The sequence below is a fragment of the Manis pentadactyla genome, chromosome 2 (genome assembly GCF_030020395.1).
Source record: "Manis pentadactyla isolate mManPen7 chromosome 2, mManPen7.hap1, whole genome shotgun sequence".
Classification (NCBI taxonomy): domain Eukaryota; kingdom Metazoa; phylum Chordata; class Mammalia; order Pholidota; family Manidae; genus Manis; species Manis pentadactyla.
In genome coordinates, this window is record NC_080020.1 from 49,790,343 (window position 1) to 49,810,335 (window position 19,993).

General features: G+C 56.5%; 1 protein-coding gene across 3 annotated transcripts; it reads right to left on the reverse strand.

The window, feature by feature from the left end:
- Nucleotides 1-146: 146 nt before the first annotated feature.
- DBN1 (drebrin 1) lies at nt 147-14,545 on the reverse strand. 3 transcript variants are annotated; one of them, XM_036886953.2, is made up of 15 exons: nt 14,319-14,545; nt 9,834-9,889; nt 9,117-9,229; nt 8,847-8,921; nt 8,580-8,726; nt 8,361-8,438; nt 7,925-8,076; nt 7,783-7,846; nt 4,270-4,329; nt 4,058-4,181; nt 3,176-3,313; nt 2,664-2,834; nt 1,576-2,249; nt 1,206-1,308; nt 147-1,035 (listed from the first exon to the last, which is right to left on the reverse strand). In XM_036886953.2, exons 1-15 carry the CDS (start codon nt 14,402-14,404, stop codon nt 965-967), a joined length of 2,112 nt encoding a protein of 703 aa, XP_036742848.1. In that variant the 5' UTR covers nt 14,405-14,545; the 3' UTR covers nt 147-964. The 3 variants fall into 3 exon arrangements, with proteins under 3 accessions (XP_036742848.1, XP_057348394.1, XP_036742849.1); XM_057492411.1 differs by lacking the exon at nt 14,319-14,545 and adding an exon at nt 13,112-13,177; XM_036886954.2 differs by lacking the exon at nt 3,176-3,313.
- Between the last annotated feature and the right edge of the window lie 5,448 nt (nt 14,546-19,993).

Sequence of the window (19,993 nt, forward strand, 5' to 3'; positions counted from 1 at the left end):
GAGCCTCAGATTCCATCTTCCCTGCCTGTGAAGTGTCAGTGAGGGTGCCCTCTGAGGCCTTGTAAGTGGAAAGAGGTGGGAATGGGGGTCAGGGCAGGCGGCCCTCCCAAGATCAGCCCCTGGAGGCCCGGAGCAGCAGGCCCAAAGGGATCTGGATTTCTTTATTAACAGACATGAGCACGACCCGTTACATAAGTTTGTGCTTTCCAAAAAACAGTTACTGAACGTGAAAAAGGAACCCAAGCAAAGAGGGAGGTGTTGGGGAGGGCCACCCAAGCCTCGGGTCCCACCCATAGCCCTGACCTGAAATGGAGCCTAGGGCCTCCAGCCTGGGACCTGCCCAGCAGGAGGGGGCAGGTAAGGGCTGGGAAGCTGAGGGGCCCCTGCTGGGCCTGCTACCTCCTTTGGGCCAGGCGGGAAGGGGTCAAGAGAAGGGCGGGGAGGGGGTCCCAGGGAGCCAGAGCCCACGAGCCATTTATTGCCATGTTTTAAAATTCGTGCAAAATATCTGAAGCCCTGGATAGAGAATACAAAGTGATATTTTTCCAAGAAACATAAAACTAGGAAAAAAGGTGGGGGAACATTTTCCCACCAGAGCTCCCCCGACGCCAGGCCCCAAGCAGGGTGAGGCTTCCACCCTGGCCAGCTGAGTGAGCAGGGAGGACTAAGAACTACAATCTGGACCGGGCGAGAAGGGGGTGGAGTTTGCAATAGCGTCTCAACTACCAATGGGAAGAAAACCAGTCAACTGTACAAGTCTCCTATCAACTTTAAAAAAAAAAAAAGAAAAGCTGTAAAAGTCAGGCCCTGTGGGTAAAGAAGCGGCCAAGTCCCCAGCCAGGGCCGGAATCCGGACTGGGTGCCAGGCAGAGCTGCTGCGAGTGCAGGCGTGGCGGGCCGTATGGCCGGAGGCCGGCGCAGTTGGGCGGCCTTGGCGAGGGCTGCCTGAGGGCGGGCACCACGGCTAATCGCCACCCTCGAAGCCTTCCTCCTCTTCTGGTACTGGGTCTGCATCCCAACAGGTAATGTCGATTTCTACAGTATTGTTAAGGAAGGGGAGTTAAGGAGATAGCTCTGCAGATCCATGGCTGTGTCCGGCATCCCCTTGGAGCTGTGCCAGCTGGGTGTGTGTGTGAGAGAGGGAGCTGCCGGCGCACAAACCCAGCACCCACACTCGAATTCGTCATCACCCACGCCAGTACTACCTGGAGGCTTGTTGTAGAATACAGGAGGCGGAGCCTTTGCACATAGCTCTTCCGATTGGGCGAACTCCTCCTCCTGTGATTGGCTGAAGTAACCCTCACTGGCCTGCAGAGGGAAAACTCCAGGTCACTGGGCCCCACCCCGCAGGGCTAGGGTGGACACCTACCAGGCAAGAGCTGTTTCCCTAGCAACCAGTGATTCCATCAGTGGTTGTCAGGGAAACAGAGATATCTGCCCTAGGAACAAAAGCAGACCTGAGGGTGGGGGGGATGGAATGGAGCTTCCCTCCAATAATGTGACTCTTAGAGAAAAAGGGGTACCCCTGCTGAAGCCCTGACTCCCACTCCTCCCATCAGGCTGCCCCTGCCCAACCTGGGTCCCCTCCTTCTGGGTGGTCTCGCCATTGGTCAGCAGGTGGGGTTCTGGCTCCAGCTCTGGCTCCTGATCTAGCCCCTCCAGAGCCGAGGGCAGAGTTGGGGTCTGCAGGGCAGCCAAGGGCTCTCCCACTCCCTCCCCTGGGTCACAGAAGGTGGCTGGCGGCTCAGGCAGCTCATCACAACTGAGAAGGTTGGCACAGCCTTTGCCTGCTGGCAGCAGTGGCTCCCGGGCCACCTCATCCAGCAAGGGGACCTCCGCCAGAGTGACCTCAGCAGCCGAGGGTGGGGTGGGGGCCCTTGGCTCGGCCTGGGGTGCGGAGACCCCTTCCCCATTGCCAGGCCATGGATCAGTGAGGCTGGCAGCAGTGGGGGTGATGGTATTGGCAACAGCGGTGTCGGTAGTGGCAGTGGTAGGTTCCAGGGCATCCGCTGCTGTGGCGCTGGTGGCGGGGGTGTCAGTCGTGGCAGGCTCCACGGGGGTGGCCAGGACAGCCTGCTCCGGAGATGTCATGAACATCAAGTCCTCCATAGGGCTGCCCTGTCCCTGGGGAGGCTCTAGCGCCTGGGGGGGCTCCTCTGTGGGGCCAGCCCAGGCTCGAGGGACTGCCTCTGCTCTGGCCTCCTTGCTGGTCTCTTCAGTATCCAGACTGAGACCGAGCTCCTGGGTCTCTGTCACAGCACAAATGGAGGAGACAGGTGTGATCAGCTCCCTTGGAAGGATGCAGGCCCAGGACACCCACCCTACAATACCTTGTCCACCCACTGAGGAGTCGGCGACTTTCATAAAAGCAAGCCTCCAAGAGCTCCAGGCAGGGCACCTTCCTGGGCCCCACTGGGCCCTTTATCTTTGTCTCTAAACTGCTTGGCTGCCCTGGGAGGAAGGCCTGACCCCCACTCCAGGGAGACACTGAGGCTCAGAAAGGGCAGGTCTGTGATACCAGAGCTCCTCCCTGCCACAGCCACTTCCAGGGCAGTAGAGTCTGGGTGATAGGTGGCCCAGCTCCCTGGGGAATGGCTGCCATTGCCACCTGCAGTTCCCAGCCCAGGGATTGGTGAGAGGCCGGTACAGCTAGGGCCCATCACCTTGGGCTGCCGGGGGTGGTGGTGGCAGTGGCGGGGGCTGCGAGGACGTGACCTCATCCAGGGCCCGCTCAATCTGCTCAGCAACAGGGGTGGAGGCCGTGCTGGAGTCAGATGGGCTCCGGGTGGGGATAGGGGTGGGTGCCATCCTCCGGTGGCTGTCCAGGTGGCTGCCTGTGGAACGAACCCCCAGGCTGGTCAGTGAAGGCCAAGAGCCAGGTGGGACCAGGATTGTCCACCTTGGGGACTGGCCAGCACTTCCTCTCTGGAGTCTTGGTGAGGGCTGGGAGCTCCCCAGGCCCCCCCAGGGGCCAGACCACAGCTCCAGACCCTGTAAGCCAGGTTCCTTGGGGCCAGCGCCCCTTCAGGGCCAGGGGAAAGGCAGGTAGTACCTGCTCTGGCGACAAATACCAGAGATCAGAGGTCAGGTTTAGGGAGTGATAGGGTAGGGGTGGGAGCTGCTGGGAAGCGGGGCCCTCCTTACCCGCCCACCGAGGCCTGGGGCTGCTACCTACATGGGAGGGAGGAAGAGAGGTTTGGGGTGCGGTGACAGGTGATATAGGGAAAGGGAGTCCGTGGAGGGGAGGAGGAGGAAGAGGAGGAGGAGGAAGGCCCACTGTCCGATGCCTTTATGAAAGGGCAGTACGGACGACCTGCCAAAAGAGACAGACAGAGAGAGACAGAGGACAAGAAAGGGTCAGTGTCCCCCACCCCCACTCTGAGGCCTCACCCGCCCCCAGGGCTGCCATGGAAGTCCAAGCTGCCATGAGCCAGAGAACACACACTCAGCCAAGCTGGGAAACAGCCTCAAGCCATCTGACAACTCTCACCAGCACCAGCCACGCACAGCAAGGAGCCTGCCACATGTAGCCAGCCTCTGAGCAGCACACGCCCACAGATAGCCTGCCCCACCCCTGGGGTACAGGGCTGCCAAGCACACAGCAGGGGCAAGCACTTATGGCAGCAGAGAGGGAGTGGAAGGGTGCTTTGCAGGGAGGTGGAAGCTGCTTAGGGAGAATCCCAACAGGGAAACCTGGGTGCAGGCTCCATCCAAGCTGTTCAAACTCAGGGCCAGGGCAAGAGCCCACCCCACAAGCACCCTCAGCCCTTCAGGCAAGACCTAGTTCAAACACAGCAGGGCTGCTCCCTGAGGCGGTGGGGTGCTGAAGCCCATGCCAGAGCTGCCCCGGCAGCCTCTAGCACTAGCCATTGCTCAGCCTACATCAAGCCCCACCCAATCCCTTCTCGCTTCAGCCACCTAGGAAGCCGTAGGTGGAAGCACACTTGAATGGCCTTGCCTTCTCCAAGGGGTCCTTGGGCAAGGCTTCCTTTCCAAGAAAGAGTCCCAAAGAGGCTCTTTGGGAGTGGGGTTCTGTGTGGGTGGGACCTGGGACTACCTGGTCGGTGATTGAAGGGTGAGGGCACATCGCAGCTGCCTGCAGAGGCTGATGCAACTCGTTCCTGCTGCTTAAAGAACTCCCGTGGGTTGTCAGGCCGCTGGGCAATAATGGCTGCTGCCTCCTGGGGACAGAAGGAAAAGGTCAGGGCCGGTTCGGGCCCAGGTGAGGCAGCCCTGCCAGCCTCATCCACCCTATCCTGCAGTGCTCACCTCTACCTCGGATTCTGACTTCTTCATCTGGGTCTCTTCCTCTTCATCCCGCTGGTCACCCTAGAAACCACACAGACAGTGTCCTGGGTGCTGCCCCCAAGGAGCTCTTGGCCTTCTTACAGCCCCTTGTCTTCCCCATGATCTGGCAAGAGGGGCTTGGAAGTGGCACCTCTGTTCCCTTCACCACCCAGTGACACAGCTCCTGCTCTCCATCAGCAAGGCCCTCAGCCACCTCATCTCCGGCCCAGACAGACTCCTGAGCACCTACCTAGCTGAGCTCCTCCCACTCCCTCACCCCCATACCTGCCCAGGTACCCAAGGCTTTCCAGGAGCACTCCCTGCTTTGTAGCTAACTTTTTTTGGACTTCCTATTCCAGTACCTGGCCAACACTGCTGCCTGGATCTTAGCATCACAACCAAGGCTTCCTCATTAGTCCCCTGCTTCCCTGCTCTATTTCTGTAAAAGACCTCTCCATAGGCCAAATCAGACCATGATTTTTTTCTAGCTTAATATCTCTCAGGGGCTTCCCATGAGCCACAGCAAGTACTGGCTGAATGTGGCCCACAGATGGCTTTTGTTTTGCCAGTATCTTGTTTTAAAAACACGTTAGCTAGTTTTTACCCCTTAAAAATCAGGGAAGTTTCATACTGAAATTGGGGTCTACAGTTTCTCTGAAATGCCACAAACCCTGGCAACAATGGCCTGCATGCCCCAAAGCAACCATCAGCCAGACCTGTGCTGCCGCAGCCCTTATGCCAGGTATGTGCTTTCCAGCTTGCCACAGTCCCCACCACTCCATACTGTACTTCACCTGCCCACTTCACTTGCTGTTTTGAGATTGCAACCCTAGGAATATAGGTAGGTGGGGAACCCTTGTTTGGGTCACATCCCTCTCCCTACCTGATCTAGCCCATCACCTCTCCAACATCCCCTCTGGCTCTGATTCACCCACACATCCTGTAAGATGCACACAAAGTCGTCAGCACAAAGCAGTCACAATTCCTGGAACACTCATACCATTTCCCACCTCTGGGCCTCAGCTTGGGGGAGGACTCTCTCTCTGAATGCCTGACCCCCACCCCATGTCCAACTCTTCCCGCTTCTGGCCTCAGCTTGGGCACTGCCTCCTAGGGAAGAATTCCCTGCCCCATTCAGGTCATTTCCTTCTCTGGGTCTCCCTGAGGTATTCCAGGCATGCACCACAGATTACACTATGTCATAACTTCCTGTTTCAGGGGCCATCTCCCCTGCCCTCTGCGGGTAACACAAGACAAGGACTCAAGTCTGTGTGTGAGTGGCCAGCACAAGCTTTAGTTGGCATGCTTGCCCAAATGAACTTGCTATACCAAAGCCTCTTAATTAGTGCTCCTGCCGCTCCTGTGGCACATGAGGCAGGAGGGACTGGTGCACAGAGAAAAAGCCACAGGTGAGGTGGTGAAGCAACATTTGTTTTTGAGCTCATAACCTAAAACTTAAACTTTCTTGTGAGGCACATGAGGAGAATGGCCCTTCACAGTATCTCTGCTTAAGAGGGTTGCCATTCTACCCACAACTTTGTTTCTTCCAGAATGAAGTCTAAACAACTCCTCTGACCTTGCTCTCTCTTCCCAAATTTCTCCTGCTCCTCAGCCCCCTGGGCTCCAGTGAGGCTTCTTGCCTTCCCTTTGCTGGTCCTCTGCCTAGTGTAACCTTGCTAAGTTCCTCTGCCTCATTAAAAAATGGCAGCTTACCACAAAAGCCTTAACTACCAACCATACGAAAAACACTGAAGCAAATTAGGGCTCTAGGTAGGAGAGATAAAGATATTAGCCATAAAGATTAACAGCACTGCTGTGTCTGAGCACCTTCAGATACATGGAAGCTCCCCAGCAGCCCAGTCAAAAAAGGAACTCAGACAAGAAATGCAATTTTTATCAGAGGAGAAAAAGCAGAACACCTCTTTAAGCCAAGAGAAAGCACTTTATGGTTCTAAATTTCAAAGTTTCTCACATGAGACCTTAGAGGACCTAAAGTTGTAGGGTCACCACACTGACCTGCTAGAACACCCACTGTCACTGTCACATGAGCCACACTTGAAGGGCCAGATGAGACTATAAAATAATGGAGTAAGGCTTTAAGACTTTGCCTGAAACACTGATAATTGATTAAGATGAGCGACCAGTTCAGGGGGTTCAGTATATTATTTTTTCTACTTTTGTGTACATGTGTTTGAAATTTTCTATAAAAACAAGCTTTTTCAAAAAAGACCTTGCTCTGAATAGAATAACAAAATGTAGTGTATACATTGGACTTAAAAAGGAAGGACATTCTGACACATGTATGAACCTTGAAAACATTATGCTAAGTGAAATAAGCCAGTCACAAAAGAGAAAATATTGTATGATTCCACTCATATGAGATACTTAAGAATAATCAAATCCATAGAAACAGTAAAAAGTAGAAAGGTGGTTGCCAGGGGCTGGGGAGGGGAGAATGGGGTGGTAAGCGTTTAGTGAGGACACAGTTTCAATATGGGAAGATGAAAAAATTCCGGAGATAAACAGTGGAGATGGCTGTACTTAAGATGAATATATTTAATGCCACTAAACTGTACCCTTAGAAATGGTTAAGATGGCACATTTGTGTTCTATATATTTTGCCACAGTTAAGAATTAATTCATCAGTTTATTTTAGAAAGGCTTTGTCCATGTTGTTTTGTTTTTAATACCTGACACATAGCAAGTAACAAGGGTCTGCTGAATGAATGAATGAATGCAGCTGGGGCTTACTAACCGCAGGCTGTAACCCCCCTCGATGACCGAGTGATCTATCACAGCCACTTAATGCCAGAGTCTGCAGGGTTGTCCAGTCTCCTCCCTCCTAGTCGCCTGTGGGTGTGACCCTGGAGCTCATTTGAGTCCCACAGCCCAACATCTGCCCACTGTAGTCCCAATCCAGCCAACTATCATCCAACTCCTGTCCCAAAATGCACTGTGCCCTGAATAACCTTAGCTATTTCTGAAATTCAAAATTCAATTCAAAGCATGAAGATTCAACTCCACTGTGCCTTTCAAAGGATTAATCCACAGGCTTTATGGGCTGCTCTGAAGACACTATACACACCTGCCAGATACTCAGCCCTGGAGCAAATTCATTCATGTGACTCTGCTACACTCATGCAGTGGGGACCAGGCCTCAAGTGCCCTAAGTGCGGAGCATGTGTCTGATCTATCCAAGCCCCTCGGGCCCCACAGGGAGCAGGAGGGAGGGTGGGGGTCAAAGAAGGCCTGAGTCAAGGGAGATTTTTTCTTTCAGTCTTGAGTATAAACTTCTCTAAGGAGATCTCTTACCACAGCCAGGGAACAGAGCCCCACATTAGGTGGCATGCCTGACACTCTGTGATACTCCGAGCAGAGGCATCCCTAACACTTAGCACTGTTCCCAAGCCACCAATCTCCCCACGAGGCCCAGGAAAGCTGAGACCATCCTTACTTCCCTTAGCAGGAGACTGGGAGCCCTGGCTAAGAACTTACAAAGATAGATTGCTCCTTCAACCGCCTCTTGGCCTCCTCAGCTTCCAACGTCTGCTGTTTCCTCCTGGAATGATAGGCCGGCAGGCATCCCTCAGGGTGGGCCTAGCAGCACAGTGGCAGGGCAGGGTGGGGCGTGGCGCACCTGTGCTCCTCGATCTGCTGCTCCCGTTCCCGGTAGCGCCGCTCACGCTCCTCCTGCTCCTGCCGCTCCTGCTCCATGCGCTCTTGCTCAAACTTGAGTCTCTCATCCAGGGCCTTCCTTCGCTCTTCCTCCTTCCTCAGCTCTTCCTCCTTCTGAAAGCCCCCACGCCAAGGCAGTGTGGGTCCTGAGCCTGTGGGCCCACCCTTGCCCCTCCAACCCATCCCCATCCCTGCACTGGGGAGTCACCAGTTCTGGGAATTCAGGGGTAGACTCCATGGGCATAAGGCCAAAGGGGTTACTCTTTTAAACTGGGGCTAGCTCATGGAATGGGACGCACTGGTGAAGGGATGGACTTGGGGAGAGAGGCCCAGAGCTACCCCATGGGGTGGGACCAGGAAGGAAAAGCTCAGCCCAAAGACCAAAGTCAGGGTCATACCTTGGCCTGCTCCCAGAACTGTTCACGGTTAATCCGCTTCATTTCCACAGCTGCATCTGTCTTCTGATAGGTGGTGCCCTGTGGAATTGGATGGCCTAGCATGAATGCAGAGAATAGGCTGAATGCTCCTGGAGCAACCACATGCAATGGGTGAGAATAGAGAGGGACGGGGCGGGTGGAGCCCTAGGCAAGGCCAGCCTGCTCTAGGCACACACTGACCACCGGCTCAGCATTATCATCCTCGCGCAGCCGCAGTCGGTGCAACACGGGGCTGGACAGCCGTGCCAGCCCGTTGGAAAGCCGCTGCCCAATGGCACCTGCATCTATGTCTTCCACACTGCTGGCATTCACTATCACATCGACGCCCTGCAGCAAGAAGACAAGTTCAGGCAGCGTGGCTCCCTCCCGTCCACCCACCGGCATGCAGACCCTGCCAGGGGTGGCTGGTCCCAGCCCCACTCCCATGAGCCCTGGCCCCATTCACACCTGGAAGAACTCAGCCACCTTAGCCACGTGACTGGCACAAGCACATTTGCGGGCATCAGGCACATCTTCGCCAACCTGCAAAGTACCCAACCAAAAGGGAATTGGAAAAGGACAACAAAGAGGGAACTGGTAAAGGACAAGAGGGGGCAGGAGCCTAAGGCCCCAGGTTCTCTTCTAGGACACTGGTGGGGTTCTCTCCAGCAGTGTCAATTGGTGGAGGGAAACTGTTCTGGGACCTTCAGCTCCCTTCCCCAACCCATAGCCGCATACCCAGTTGATGAGCACGTATTTTGGCAGAGCAGCCTGGGAATCCTTGACACTGCAGAAGCCGTACATCACCTTCTGGTTCTCAAAGTGGCCTGAGAGCTCCTGTAAACCCCCATCTGGGGGAATCGGGAGGCTGTCAGGACACCCCATCTCCTGAACCCTTACCCACAAAGGGCCTGAAACCCCAAGGGAAGCTCTGCCTGCGGGCTCTGTGGGCACCAGAGATCCGGAGGTCCCAGAGTTCTGTGCTGGTATGGGAGAGAGGTGGCTGGCAGGAAGGAGGATGCCTTTGCAACCCCCAGGGCGTGATTTGGGGTAGACTGAGGAAGTGTTTGTTCTTCACACATCCTCATGTCTCACTCTTCACACATCCTCAAGTCTCATGCTATGCTAATGCCCAGAGAGGTAAAATAAAGCCCTTAGGCTCTAGAGAAAGTGGGGGTAATCTGGGCCATCCCTGCCAGGCCCCTTCCCTCCTAGCTGTGTGACTTCGGGCAAGTTACTCTCTCTCTCTGAGGCTTTCTTCTCATAATCCAACATCAAACAAGACTCCCTCCTCACCCTAGGGATCTGAGGGATGACCAGAGGAAAGACACCCGCCAGATCAGTGTGGGTCTGCTGGATGCAGGCGGGGAGGTGGCCTGGAGCCAGGAGGGTGGGGAAGAAAACAACCGGAGGAGGGGGTGGAAAGGAAGGCAAAGGAATGGCTGGAATTCTTACCTCCTGACGCTGCAAGCTTGAGGTCATCTGAGCCATCCTCATAAGTGTACAGAGCCCTGGGGAGAGGGAGGGGTGGCCTGGAGAACTGTCAGGGCCCAGGCTGCCAATTTTGGGTGGGGCAGCTCTGGGGAGGAGGAGGGACACAGAGGGGCAAGACGGGGCTGTGGGGCATCGGGGTTCCAGGCTAGCACAACTGTATTGTCATAACGACAGAGCTAGGCACCATTTTTGGCTAAAGCCCAGCAGGGGTGTGGCCTGGGACCTGGGGGAGGGAGGCCTGAGTCAGGTGAGGAGTAGACAATGGGGCACAAATTGCTGTCTGGTCCTCACTTGCATCCGTGGAGCTCTGGCCCTGGCAGCCTACAACCCAGCCAGCGGGTGTGAGATGGAGATTCCTAGGCGACGGTTCCTTAGTTACTGTTCCCTGGCTACCACGCTCCTAATACCTGATTGGCCGTCGCCAGGAACCTACCTGGTGCGGTTCAGTTCCTCCGTACCCACTGCCCCTTCCCCCACAGCGAGGGAGGGGAGGCGAGAGGACCCGATGCTGCTAAGCTCTGGGCATCCCCTGGTAACCATGGCAACCTGGCAATCGGCACCCCACTTGCCCACCCCAGCTGCATTCTCTGGAGCACAAAGGACCCTAGGGACACGCTCTTGGCCTCAATCTCTGCCTCTCTGAAATGGGGATGTGGTCACCGCTGTCACTCACCTCACTCTCACCCAGACTGGCCCTGAGTGGCTACATTCTCCTGGCCTTCTAGCCACAAGGGACCTCTGCCCAAGCTGAGGCCCCCACCTCCTGGGACTGCCGGACTTCTGCTTAGCTCTGCCAGAAAACTGACCTGGCAGCCTTCTTACCCGCTCCTCCTCTCTAGCTTTTCTTGCCATGGCGGCAGCGGTACAGCATCCATTTCATGGAAGAGAAGGCAGAGACATCTGCTCCTGAGGACCCGCCAGTGCAAGGGAGAAGGCTTGACCCAGAGGCTCAGCCCCTTCCGCACGTTCCCCTTTCCCTATCGCCAAGGCAAGAGAAGGCTGAGCGGGGAGGGGAGGCAGGAACACAGGGGGGATAGAGAAGAGAACAAGAGGGAGAAACGGAGAGAAGAGGAAGAGAAGACAAGGAAGGGAAGGAAGGGATGGAGAGGAAATAAAGGAGGGGAGGAAAGAAGGGAAGAAGGGGGAGGGAGGAGGGAAGAGGGCCTAGTCCAGTCCCATGAGGTCAGCACAAGTCACTGCCAAGGCCAAATGCCACCCCCTAGGACCCCCCTCGCTTCTTGGGATCCCTCTCTCCTGACAACGACACAGGTGGGCTGTGGGGCTGGGAGCTCCTGGTCCAGCTGTTGCCTGGGCCCCAACCTTGGCAGCTGCTTCGAAGCACAGCTGTCTCACCACCTGTCCGGCTACCCTAACCCATCACTGGGAACAAAGGGTTCTCAGAGAAGCAGGGTCTGCTCCTCTCCATTCCACTGATGAGAAACTGAGGCAGAATTCAAAGACCTTGGTTCCCAACACTGCTCTAGATATCACACTTCCCAGGGACGACTCAGCCTCTCTGAGGCTCTCCAAGGGCCTCTGCTCCTCCCAGGAACACCTGGCCTGCTGAGGACCTCTTCCATCCGCAACCCTTGCCTATCCAACTCTGGCCACCTTTTCCTGCTATGGACATAGCCCTGGCCCAGCTGAAACTACCTAAGTTCAAAGCCTTCATCAGGCTTTCAATCTTGAGCTTCGCCCTGCCTGCCTTTCCAGCCAGACCTCTGTATCCAGACCACACACTTGGGTTCCACGGGATGGCTCCCTGATCCTGAACACAGTTCTGGGTATTTCCCACTCTGAAGCTTTTGCATATGTTATTCTCTTCACTGGAAGGCTAGACCTGCTTCACCCATGCCCAACCCTGGCTGAAATCCCTCAGGGTCCCGTGCCAGCTCTCCAGGAAGTCCTGCCCTGAGCTGCACCTGCCTGGAGCTCTTAACCACACCTCAGCAGGGATGGGATGAAGCATCTGGGCCGACCCCAGATCTTATTAGACCTGTGCCTGGGCCTGGGTGGATGGAAGCTGGGGAAAATGCAAAATATCAGGGTAAGGGGCCCAGAAATCTACATGTCTCACCAGCTCCAACCCCTGGAGATAGACACTGCCCCCAACTGTAAGCTTGTGACTATAAGCTTTGTGAAGGTGAGACATCTGACTCAGTCATTCAACATATCGCTCTGGGTCCGGGGTCCAGCACAGAGCAGCATCAGTAGGTATTTGTGATACTGACACAATGTTGAGGGACCATCTAGGCCAGAGAAACTGGACTGGGGAGAGCTGTGGAAAATACTGGCTCTGCCCACTGTACAACCTGACTTCTGGGTCCCCTGCACCCAGTGCCTGGGCAGTGGTTCATTTCAGAGGCCCTGCCATGCCACCTAGGAGTAGGCTCCCCCAGCCCCTTCTCCCCTACTCAGAGGCAAGGTAAGGGAGGGCAGTGCCAAGCCCCCTTTGCCCAGACAGCAATTTTGCCCAACATGCCTTCCTGTGGCCTCCAAATGCAGGGTCTGCCCCTGAGTCTTAAGACCCCACTGTACTCCTGGTTCTGTGCTGGGCACTGGGGTCATTCATGCCCTTCTCTGAAGGATGTGAGCCTCACATCCTTTTTATGAAATGCTATTTGGGCCCTTGGGAGAGAGCAAATGTGTATATGTGTGAGGGTGCATGTGTGCATCTGTGTGTGTCCCACATACAACCCAAATGGGGGTGTGACGCACACCAGTGATGAATAACTCACTTGGGCCACATGGATGTTGCTGGGTGGTAGAAGCCTAGGCCTCTGCTGAGCAGGATGTAGGCCAGCAGTGGTTGTATGGCCCCATAATGGGCTGCCAGACCTCTGCTTTAGGAGATTAGGGGGAAATAGGGTGGTGGTGGACAGCACTCACCAGACTGGAGGGCAAGGTGCCTCTCTGCTGGCAGGTGCCTCTGAGGAGGGCTGTGGCTCTCTGCTGGCAGGGCCCATATCCCTAGGTAGGCTCGTGGACCAGGCCAACCTGGCCAGTTGCCCTGAGCTCCTCCCATGATCTCAGCTGCCCAGGGGCAGGGCTGGGACAATGGGTGGGCCTCAGGCAAGCTGAGCGTGTGCTGGTCTCTCTTGTGATTGACCTGCAGGACATGAGAGCTTGTCTCCCACGTCCATCCCTCCAGGCCTGGCCACCTGCCAGTGCTGCAGTACCGGAGCATGGACGCCTGGCCCTCTTGTCCCCTTCTCCAGCCCCCAGGTCAGTTTTCCTACCCAACTGCCCTCCCAGCATGAGGGTGAAGTCAGCCCAAGTGAAGTTTCTCAGCCCTGCCCACACTCTGTGCTCAGTTTCCCACCTGCCGAGGGGAGAAAAAGCTTAAGAAACAGAATGGGCACCTGCCCCAGGGAAGAGTATTTTTGGGAGGATGATGATTTCTGACTGGGACAGTGCAGAACCCCTTAGCTTGCCTGCCACCCTCAGGACTCCAGCCCCAGAGCAGCTGGTCCAGCCCCTCCCACAGCTCAGGGGGAGACAACAGCTGGGGAGAGGGGAGAGGGGAGAGAGGAGAGGGGAGAGGGCAGCCTAGCTCCTCCCCCACCAGGGAGCTGAGAGCTCCTTACCACTAGGCCCTTGGGCTAGGGTTCGGTGGACCTACTCACCCACTCTTCCCTCTTTGGAGGCTCCCTCCACACTTGTATGCCTGAGGGTTTCCTCCCAAGGACCCCAGCTGGGCCCCTAGGCAGGCTGTTCAGTCCCCTTGGCATTTCCCAGCCCAGCTGCCTAGTCCCTGAATCCCCTTCAGGTCAGTAAGAGGAGGGCTCAACAGTACCTCCTCCACAACCCCGAAGGGCAATAGGAGTCACTTGGCAATTGCCATGTGGAAATGAATGTCTTTCCATCGCACCCCAACTCGGAAGAGGCCCCCCCGGTGGGCGGGGCACTCCGGCCCCCAGCCTGCCGTGCTCCTCCCCCGCCCTAGCTTTCCTTTGTGCTGTGGCCAGGCCAGGCTGGGCCAGGCGGGCTGCGCTGGCTCCGCTAGCTAGGTCCTAGTCGTGTCCTCGCTAGGTCCTCACCCACTCGAAGGTGGCGAAGGTGCCCTTGGTCGCCCCATGCACACCTGTCCCCCGAGCCCGGTGCGGGGGATGGGCTCACGCAGAGCCATGCAGCCCCGGGCCACACATCTGGACTGTGCATCTCCCTGGCCTGTGTCCGGCCACCGCTCCCAGCGCGCGACTGGGGCCGCCTCCCGGCGCTCGGGGGACGGCAGTGCCCCGCCTGGCTCGTCCGGCCCCTCCCCCGGCGCGCACAAAGGCAGCCCCTCCCAGGCCCTCCCGGGCCGCTGCACCATTTCGGGGTCTCCCCCTCCCTTCACGGCTACGGAGCGGCGGGGCTGGGTGGAAACAAAGGCGGCGGCGGCAGCGGCGGCAGCGGCGGCGGCGCGGGGACAAAGGGGCCGGAGGGCGGGGGCGGGGGGCTCACCAATCCGCCGCGCTCTCCTCCCGAATCACCTCTTCGTACGCCGCCAGCAGCTCCAGGCGGTGGCCGCTGAAGCTGACTCCGGCCATGCTGCGGGCCGGACCGAGGCCGAACGGACAGACGCACAGACAGACTGCCGGCCAGAGGAGGAGGGAGGGAAAGAGGGAGTCGCCGCCGCCGCCTCGGAGCCTCTGCAGTGTAGCGAGCAGCGAGCGCCAGCGCCCGGGGGAGGGGAGCCGGCCGGCGGGGGGCGGGGGGCGCTGGCTCCGCCCGGCTCGCTCCCTCCGCGCGCTCGGTCCTAGCGCCGCCCAGGCCCGGCCCAGGGGGAGGCCCGCCCCCCCTTCCCGGCCTGCCCCGGGGCGCCCCCGCGCCCCTCACCCACAGCCCCTGAGCGCCACACCCGAAGGCGGATCTGCTACAGCGCTCGCAGGCAGCGTCCCACCCATGTCCCGAACCCTCACCGACGTGTCCCCAGCCTAGGCGCTCACCCTCTTCTCCAGCCCCAAATCCGGTCCGGTCCCCATCTCGCCGCGACTCCCGTCTGCAACCCCTATTCTGGCCCAGCTTCACCCTTCTCAGCTCTCTATCCCAATCCCAAATCCACTGCACTGCTATGGGGCCCAGCCCCACTCCGTGTTTAATTTCTCTCCATCCCAGCCTCACCCTCATCCCTGGCCCATCCCAAACACCCATTTGTGTCCTAACCCCAATCCAGTCCATGCAACAGCCACCCCTGGTCCCTCTGCAGTCCATTCCCAACTCTGAACTGTCCATTCTTAGTCCATCCGCATCACTATTCACGGCCACCGGCATCCCCACCCCAAAACCAACCCCTTTCTCGCCCGGCCCAGCCCCAGCCCACTCCCGTCCCGAGGCTCAGCATGTACCCCAACCATTCATCATACCCTACCCCTAGCTGCACCCTTCTCAGTCCAGCTTACCCTGTTCTCGTTCTGACCCAGTTCCCAACCACACCTCTCTGCCCCTGCCTCCTTGACCATTCCCACCCCAACCCAGCTCATAAGCCCAGCATTCTCATCCTCTTCCCCCAACCCCTATGCTCAACACCCTCTCCTTAGCAGCTGCCTCTTGGGCGCTCTCAGATGGGCTTTTTCTCCCAAGTCTCTGGCCTCCCAGAGGAATCCCAAGGAGAGTTCTGGAAGCAGCAGCTAACCCCACACTCCCAGGACAGAGCTCCTCCGAGGACACCTCCACCTCCTGGCACCTTTATTTCCCAAAGCTCTGAGTGCAGCAGTCCCCTGCAGGGGGTGGGCATCACTGCCAAGGCCTCCTGGTGGAGCACTCCTTACTCAGGTGGGACCCGGAAACCTCCCCCAGCTCCAGGAAGTCTTTTCCACCACCTACAGATCCTTCCATCCCCATCGTCCCAGGGAGTTGACAGAACCTAAGCAAAACTTTACTCCATCCAATCTGGGAGGCAGAAGAGGAGGTGTTGTGATTGGGCTTCCAGAGTTCTGAGTCGGGTAATCAGCTATGCCAAGAGGAGAAGGAGAGCAGTATGTGCACTGACCTCCAGCAGTGATTCCCCAGGGCTTTGGAGTAGGAAGAACCTCTTTTAACATTTCACAGGCCCCTGCGTGGGGAACTCGCTGGCCCACTTTGCCCATGGATCCCTGGCCCCGGCAGTTTCTCTACCGTCCGCACTTGGAGCAAGGCCCACGCACACTCAGTGGGATTCTGGGGAGGAAGACCCACAGGAGGGCTGAGGGGCACCTGGGAGGGGTATAGGTAGAGGGACCTCAGGCCCCAGTCTCTCCCCTTCTTCTTTTGACTTGTCCCAGCTCAGAACTCCTCCCACCTGCCCCTCCCGCACCTCCTGCTCAGCAATTGCACATCCAAAAGACAGAAGCCCTAGGTGGGAGCTCTCCCTTCTCAAAGGCCTGCCTCCCCCAGCCACCTACAAACTCTCCAGCCATACACACTCTCACATCTTTGCCATCTATTTTTTGAAATAAACTTAATTTTAGAAGTTTTAGATGACAGAAAAATTACAAAGATAGAGTTCCAGTATGCCCCATACCCAATTTTCTCTATTTCTAGAGGAGTAGGAGGGTTCCCTGTTCACCGGCCCTGGAGCCCACTCCTGATCTTCTCATCTTTCACCCCACCACACCATCTTCATCCCATAATTTGTGTATCTATAATCCCTCTCCTTCTTCCCCGCTTCCCCGGTTACCCATGGCACTGCTCTGGCAAAGGTCAACTTGTGACTCTGTAGTGGTCCCCATTGTAGTCCTCGGTTCCCTTGACCAGGGGGAGGGGGTGACCACTGATCTCTTTCCTCTGTGAAACTGCTTCCTTTTAGCTACCCACTGCTCTGAAACCTCCACACCCAGCCTTCATGGGTGGGTACTGGGTGCTGGGTGCCTCCTTGGAGGGCCCCACCTGCCTTCCTGTCTATAAAGCAGTGATCACCTTCAAGTCACCAACATATCAGGTCCACCAACATATCCCCCACACTGGAGGCTGGTCCAATGGCTTCTGGGTTCTTGGTGTGGAAAAGACAAGAGAGAAGATTCAGATCCAGAAGCTGGTCACTTGCTGTGTGACCTTGGCTAGAACGCTTTCCCTCACTGAATTTCCTCTTTAATAACAGATAAAATGGGACTGGATGGAGGCTTAGAATGTGAGAAACCTGGCCCTTCATCCTCGAAGCCCTACCCTCCTCTCACCGCTGGTGCCCTTTCTTCTTCGCCTCCCCACGTCTCTAAAGGCAGGTGTCTGGTCGCCCTCAGGACCTTTTGAGCACCACTGGTGGAGCCTTCTCTGCCTTCATCCTGTCTCTGCAAGCTCCTTACCAAGGACACCTTCAACAGTGGCCCCTCATCGGTACAGTGCTCATGGCGCTCCCCAGGCGTGGGCCCTGGCACAGGGCCAGCCACTTTCTGCTCCTGGCAGGCTCATTGCTGCCATGCAGACCTTGCTAACTGTGTGATGTTGGACTCATCGCTTGACCTTTCTGGTCTCGCTTATCTTCAACCATAAAACGAGGAGGAGGAGGAGGATGGTACCTGCCTCACTGAGTTTGAGGATTTTAAATAAATATCTACAAAGTGCTTCAGTGCACATTGTAGGTACTATTGATGTGTTGGCTGTTATTACTATTTTACAGATGGGAAAACCAAGGCTCAGAGCAGCGACTTGCCTGGAGGCACACAGCGAGTTAGTGGCAAAGTCTGGATCCAGGACTGTTCCATGTCACTTCAGCACCCTACCTGCTCTCCCCGCTTCCTCTCTTAGCACCCCCATTTCCACATCCAGAGGCTGGCCTGACCTGGACTTTGGTCAAAAGTAGTTACTGAGGCTACAGCGATGGAGTTTAGGGAAGGAGTCAGGTGGCAGGGGTCCTGGGCTTGGAAGGGGAGAAGTGTGCCCACTGCAGTGGACGTCCATGGTCAGGCATCCTGGTTCCTGTCTACGGGCTGATTTTCCATTACAGGCTTCAGAGGGGAGCATGTGATCCAGGCCAGTGGGTCAGACCCAGTGACTGCTTTAGGGATGGACATGTGTCCCAAGTCAGTCCAATGGGCATCAGCCTTGGGGCTTTTGCTGGAACCATTAAGAAAGGCTCCACTGGGGCTGCTCAGCTGGCAGGACTTAGGCCTGGAACTGGCTAAAGTGTCAATAATGGGGAGAGTCACTTGAAAATACAGGCAGCACTGAGGAAAGCAGAGCTGAGACAGCGGAAGCGAGAGAACTCAGACTCCCAGTAATGTCCACAGACACCAGCTCCCACCATCTCTGAAGACATTAACCTGTTCAGTTGGATGAGATGCTATTCCTGTTCTTGTTTAAACTAGTTTGAACTTCAGCTGAAAGAGTCCTTCCTAATCTACCTAGTCTTCAAGCTGGGGTCATTTTTGTCAGTAGCAAGGACACAGGTGAAAGTTGAGTTGATCTCCTAGTGCCCCCAGGCCCTGAGCAGGAGGGACCAGGCTGGTCTCTGGGGCCCTCCCTGGCTGCTCTGTAGTGCCCTGGCTGCACAGTCTGCCATGGCTGGCCCCACCCTCCTGAGTTTTTCCCAGGCTCACAGCAAGCTGCTCCTTTCTCCACTAAGGCCCCTAGAACCCTACGGCTCCCTGCCCCACTTTGGGAAAGGACCCTTCCTCCACTCCCAGGGTTGGCTTTAGACCCAGGCCTATGCTGGTGCAAATCCCAGCCCTGGCTGCCGCTCCCTGTGGACCAGAGAGCCAGGCCCTTTAATCCCTGGCCTCAGCTCCCTTCCTTGTAGCAGGGCTGCTTGGAGGGGCCCAAGGGATTCTGTGTACCTTGTGCATGTTCCAGAGCCACGTGGGGTCCAGCACTGAGGAGGCAGATCAGAATTATCAGTTCCTGCTTCTGTGCTCTGTTCTCCAGCAAAACAGTTCCTCTCCACCACCTCTCCCTGCTGACTTCGAATGAGCTCAAACTGCTCAGAGATGGCAAAAGCCCCCCTCTCTCCTGCTGCTTCTCCAGCTGCCCACTCCGCCCCCTGCCATGGGCTCTGCCCCCTTGGTCGGGGAAACTGCACTGTCCCAGGGAGCTAATGGCCTCCCCTGCCTGGCATGACATTTCCCAGCTCCCACTGCCTCCACCAACACAGCCTTGCACCCCAGCTTTGGAACACAGTGATCCCTGCAGCTCTGTGGAGGGCAGCTGGGAGACCCTCCGCCTATCATCTGTGGAGGAAACCTAGGCCATTCCTACTGGGTGGCTCTGGACAGGTCACTTTCCTTCTCTGAGCCTCCGTTCCCTGCCCTGAAGCACTCCTTTAATGTCATCTCTTAAGTGTGTGTGATTGCACAAGTGATTGCTCTTGGGTTCTTGCCAGAGGTGACCATTCAGAACAGGTGCCCCACGCTTGTTTTACTTCCTTTAGACTAGCTCCTCGCTGAGATTCAGTCCCCAGCTCTGCTCTTTATTCTACTCTCCTTTATATCCCCAGCCCCCCAACTTCTTCCACCAACCTTCCCTTGCGGACACCTCCCAGCTTACTCCCTCCACCCGTCTTGGCTGCTAGACTGATCCTGGACGCCAGCAGTCAATCTCTTTTGACCCACCACAGCCAAGCCTCTTGAAAGAGCTGTCTACAGTCTCTCATCTCCACTCTTGGTCCACCTCCTCACCCCCACCCCCACTTTGTCCCTTTAACCCTGGCAGCCACCCCAGCTCTCTGCTAAACTTATCTGGCAAACATCACCTTATTGCGAAATGCCATGGGGACTCCTCGGCTTTATCTGCCTGACAATTGTTGGCAACTTCTGGCAACACTCCTGCCAGGGGCTGTTTGGAGGCTGTCGTCCTCTGCTGCCTCCTGGGTTCTCTGCCCAGTGCCACAATGTTGCCGCTTCTCTATGCTGGGACCCAGCTGTCCACACACTGAATTTGACCTTGTTTATTATTTTTTTAAATAGGATGCTTAAAAATTTTAGTTGCCAACATTCAAAAACCAGATTTCACATAAAAGTCTGAATTTCTGAATGCTGTTAGTAAACTGGCAGATCCGGCCAAGCCTGGCATTCCCACGCACAACCCTTGGTTGAGGCTGAGGGCGGCTGCCCCTGACTCTGCCCAGAAGGTTCCCAGCAGCAATCACCATCCGCCCTGTGCACTTGCTTGCTTGTAACCATGGAAACCAAGGATGGATTGAGGGCTTCATGGTTCAGGAGAAATGGAAG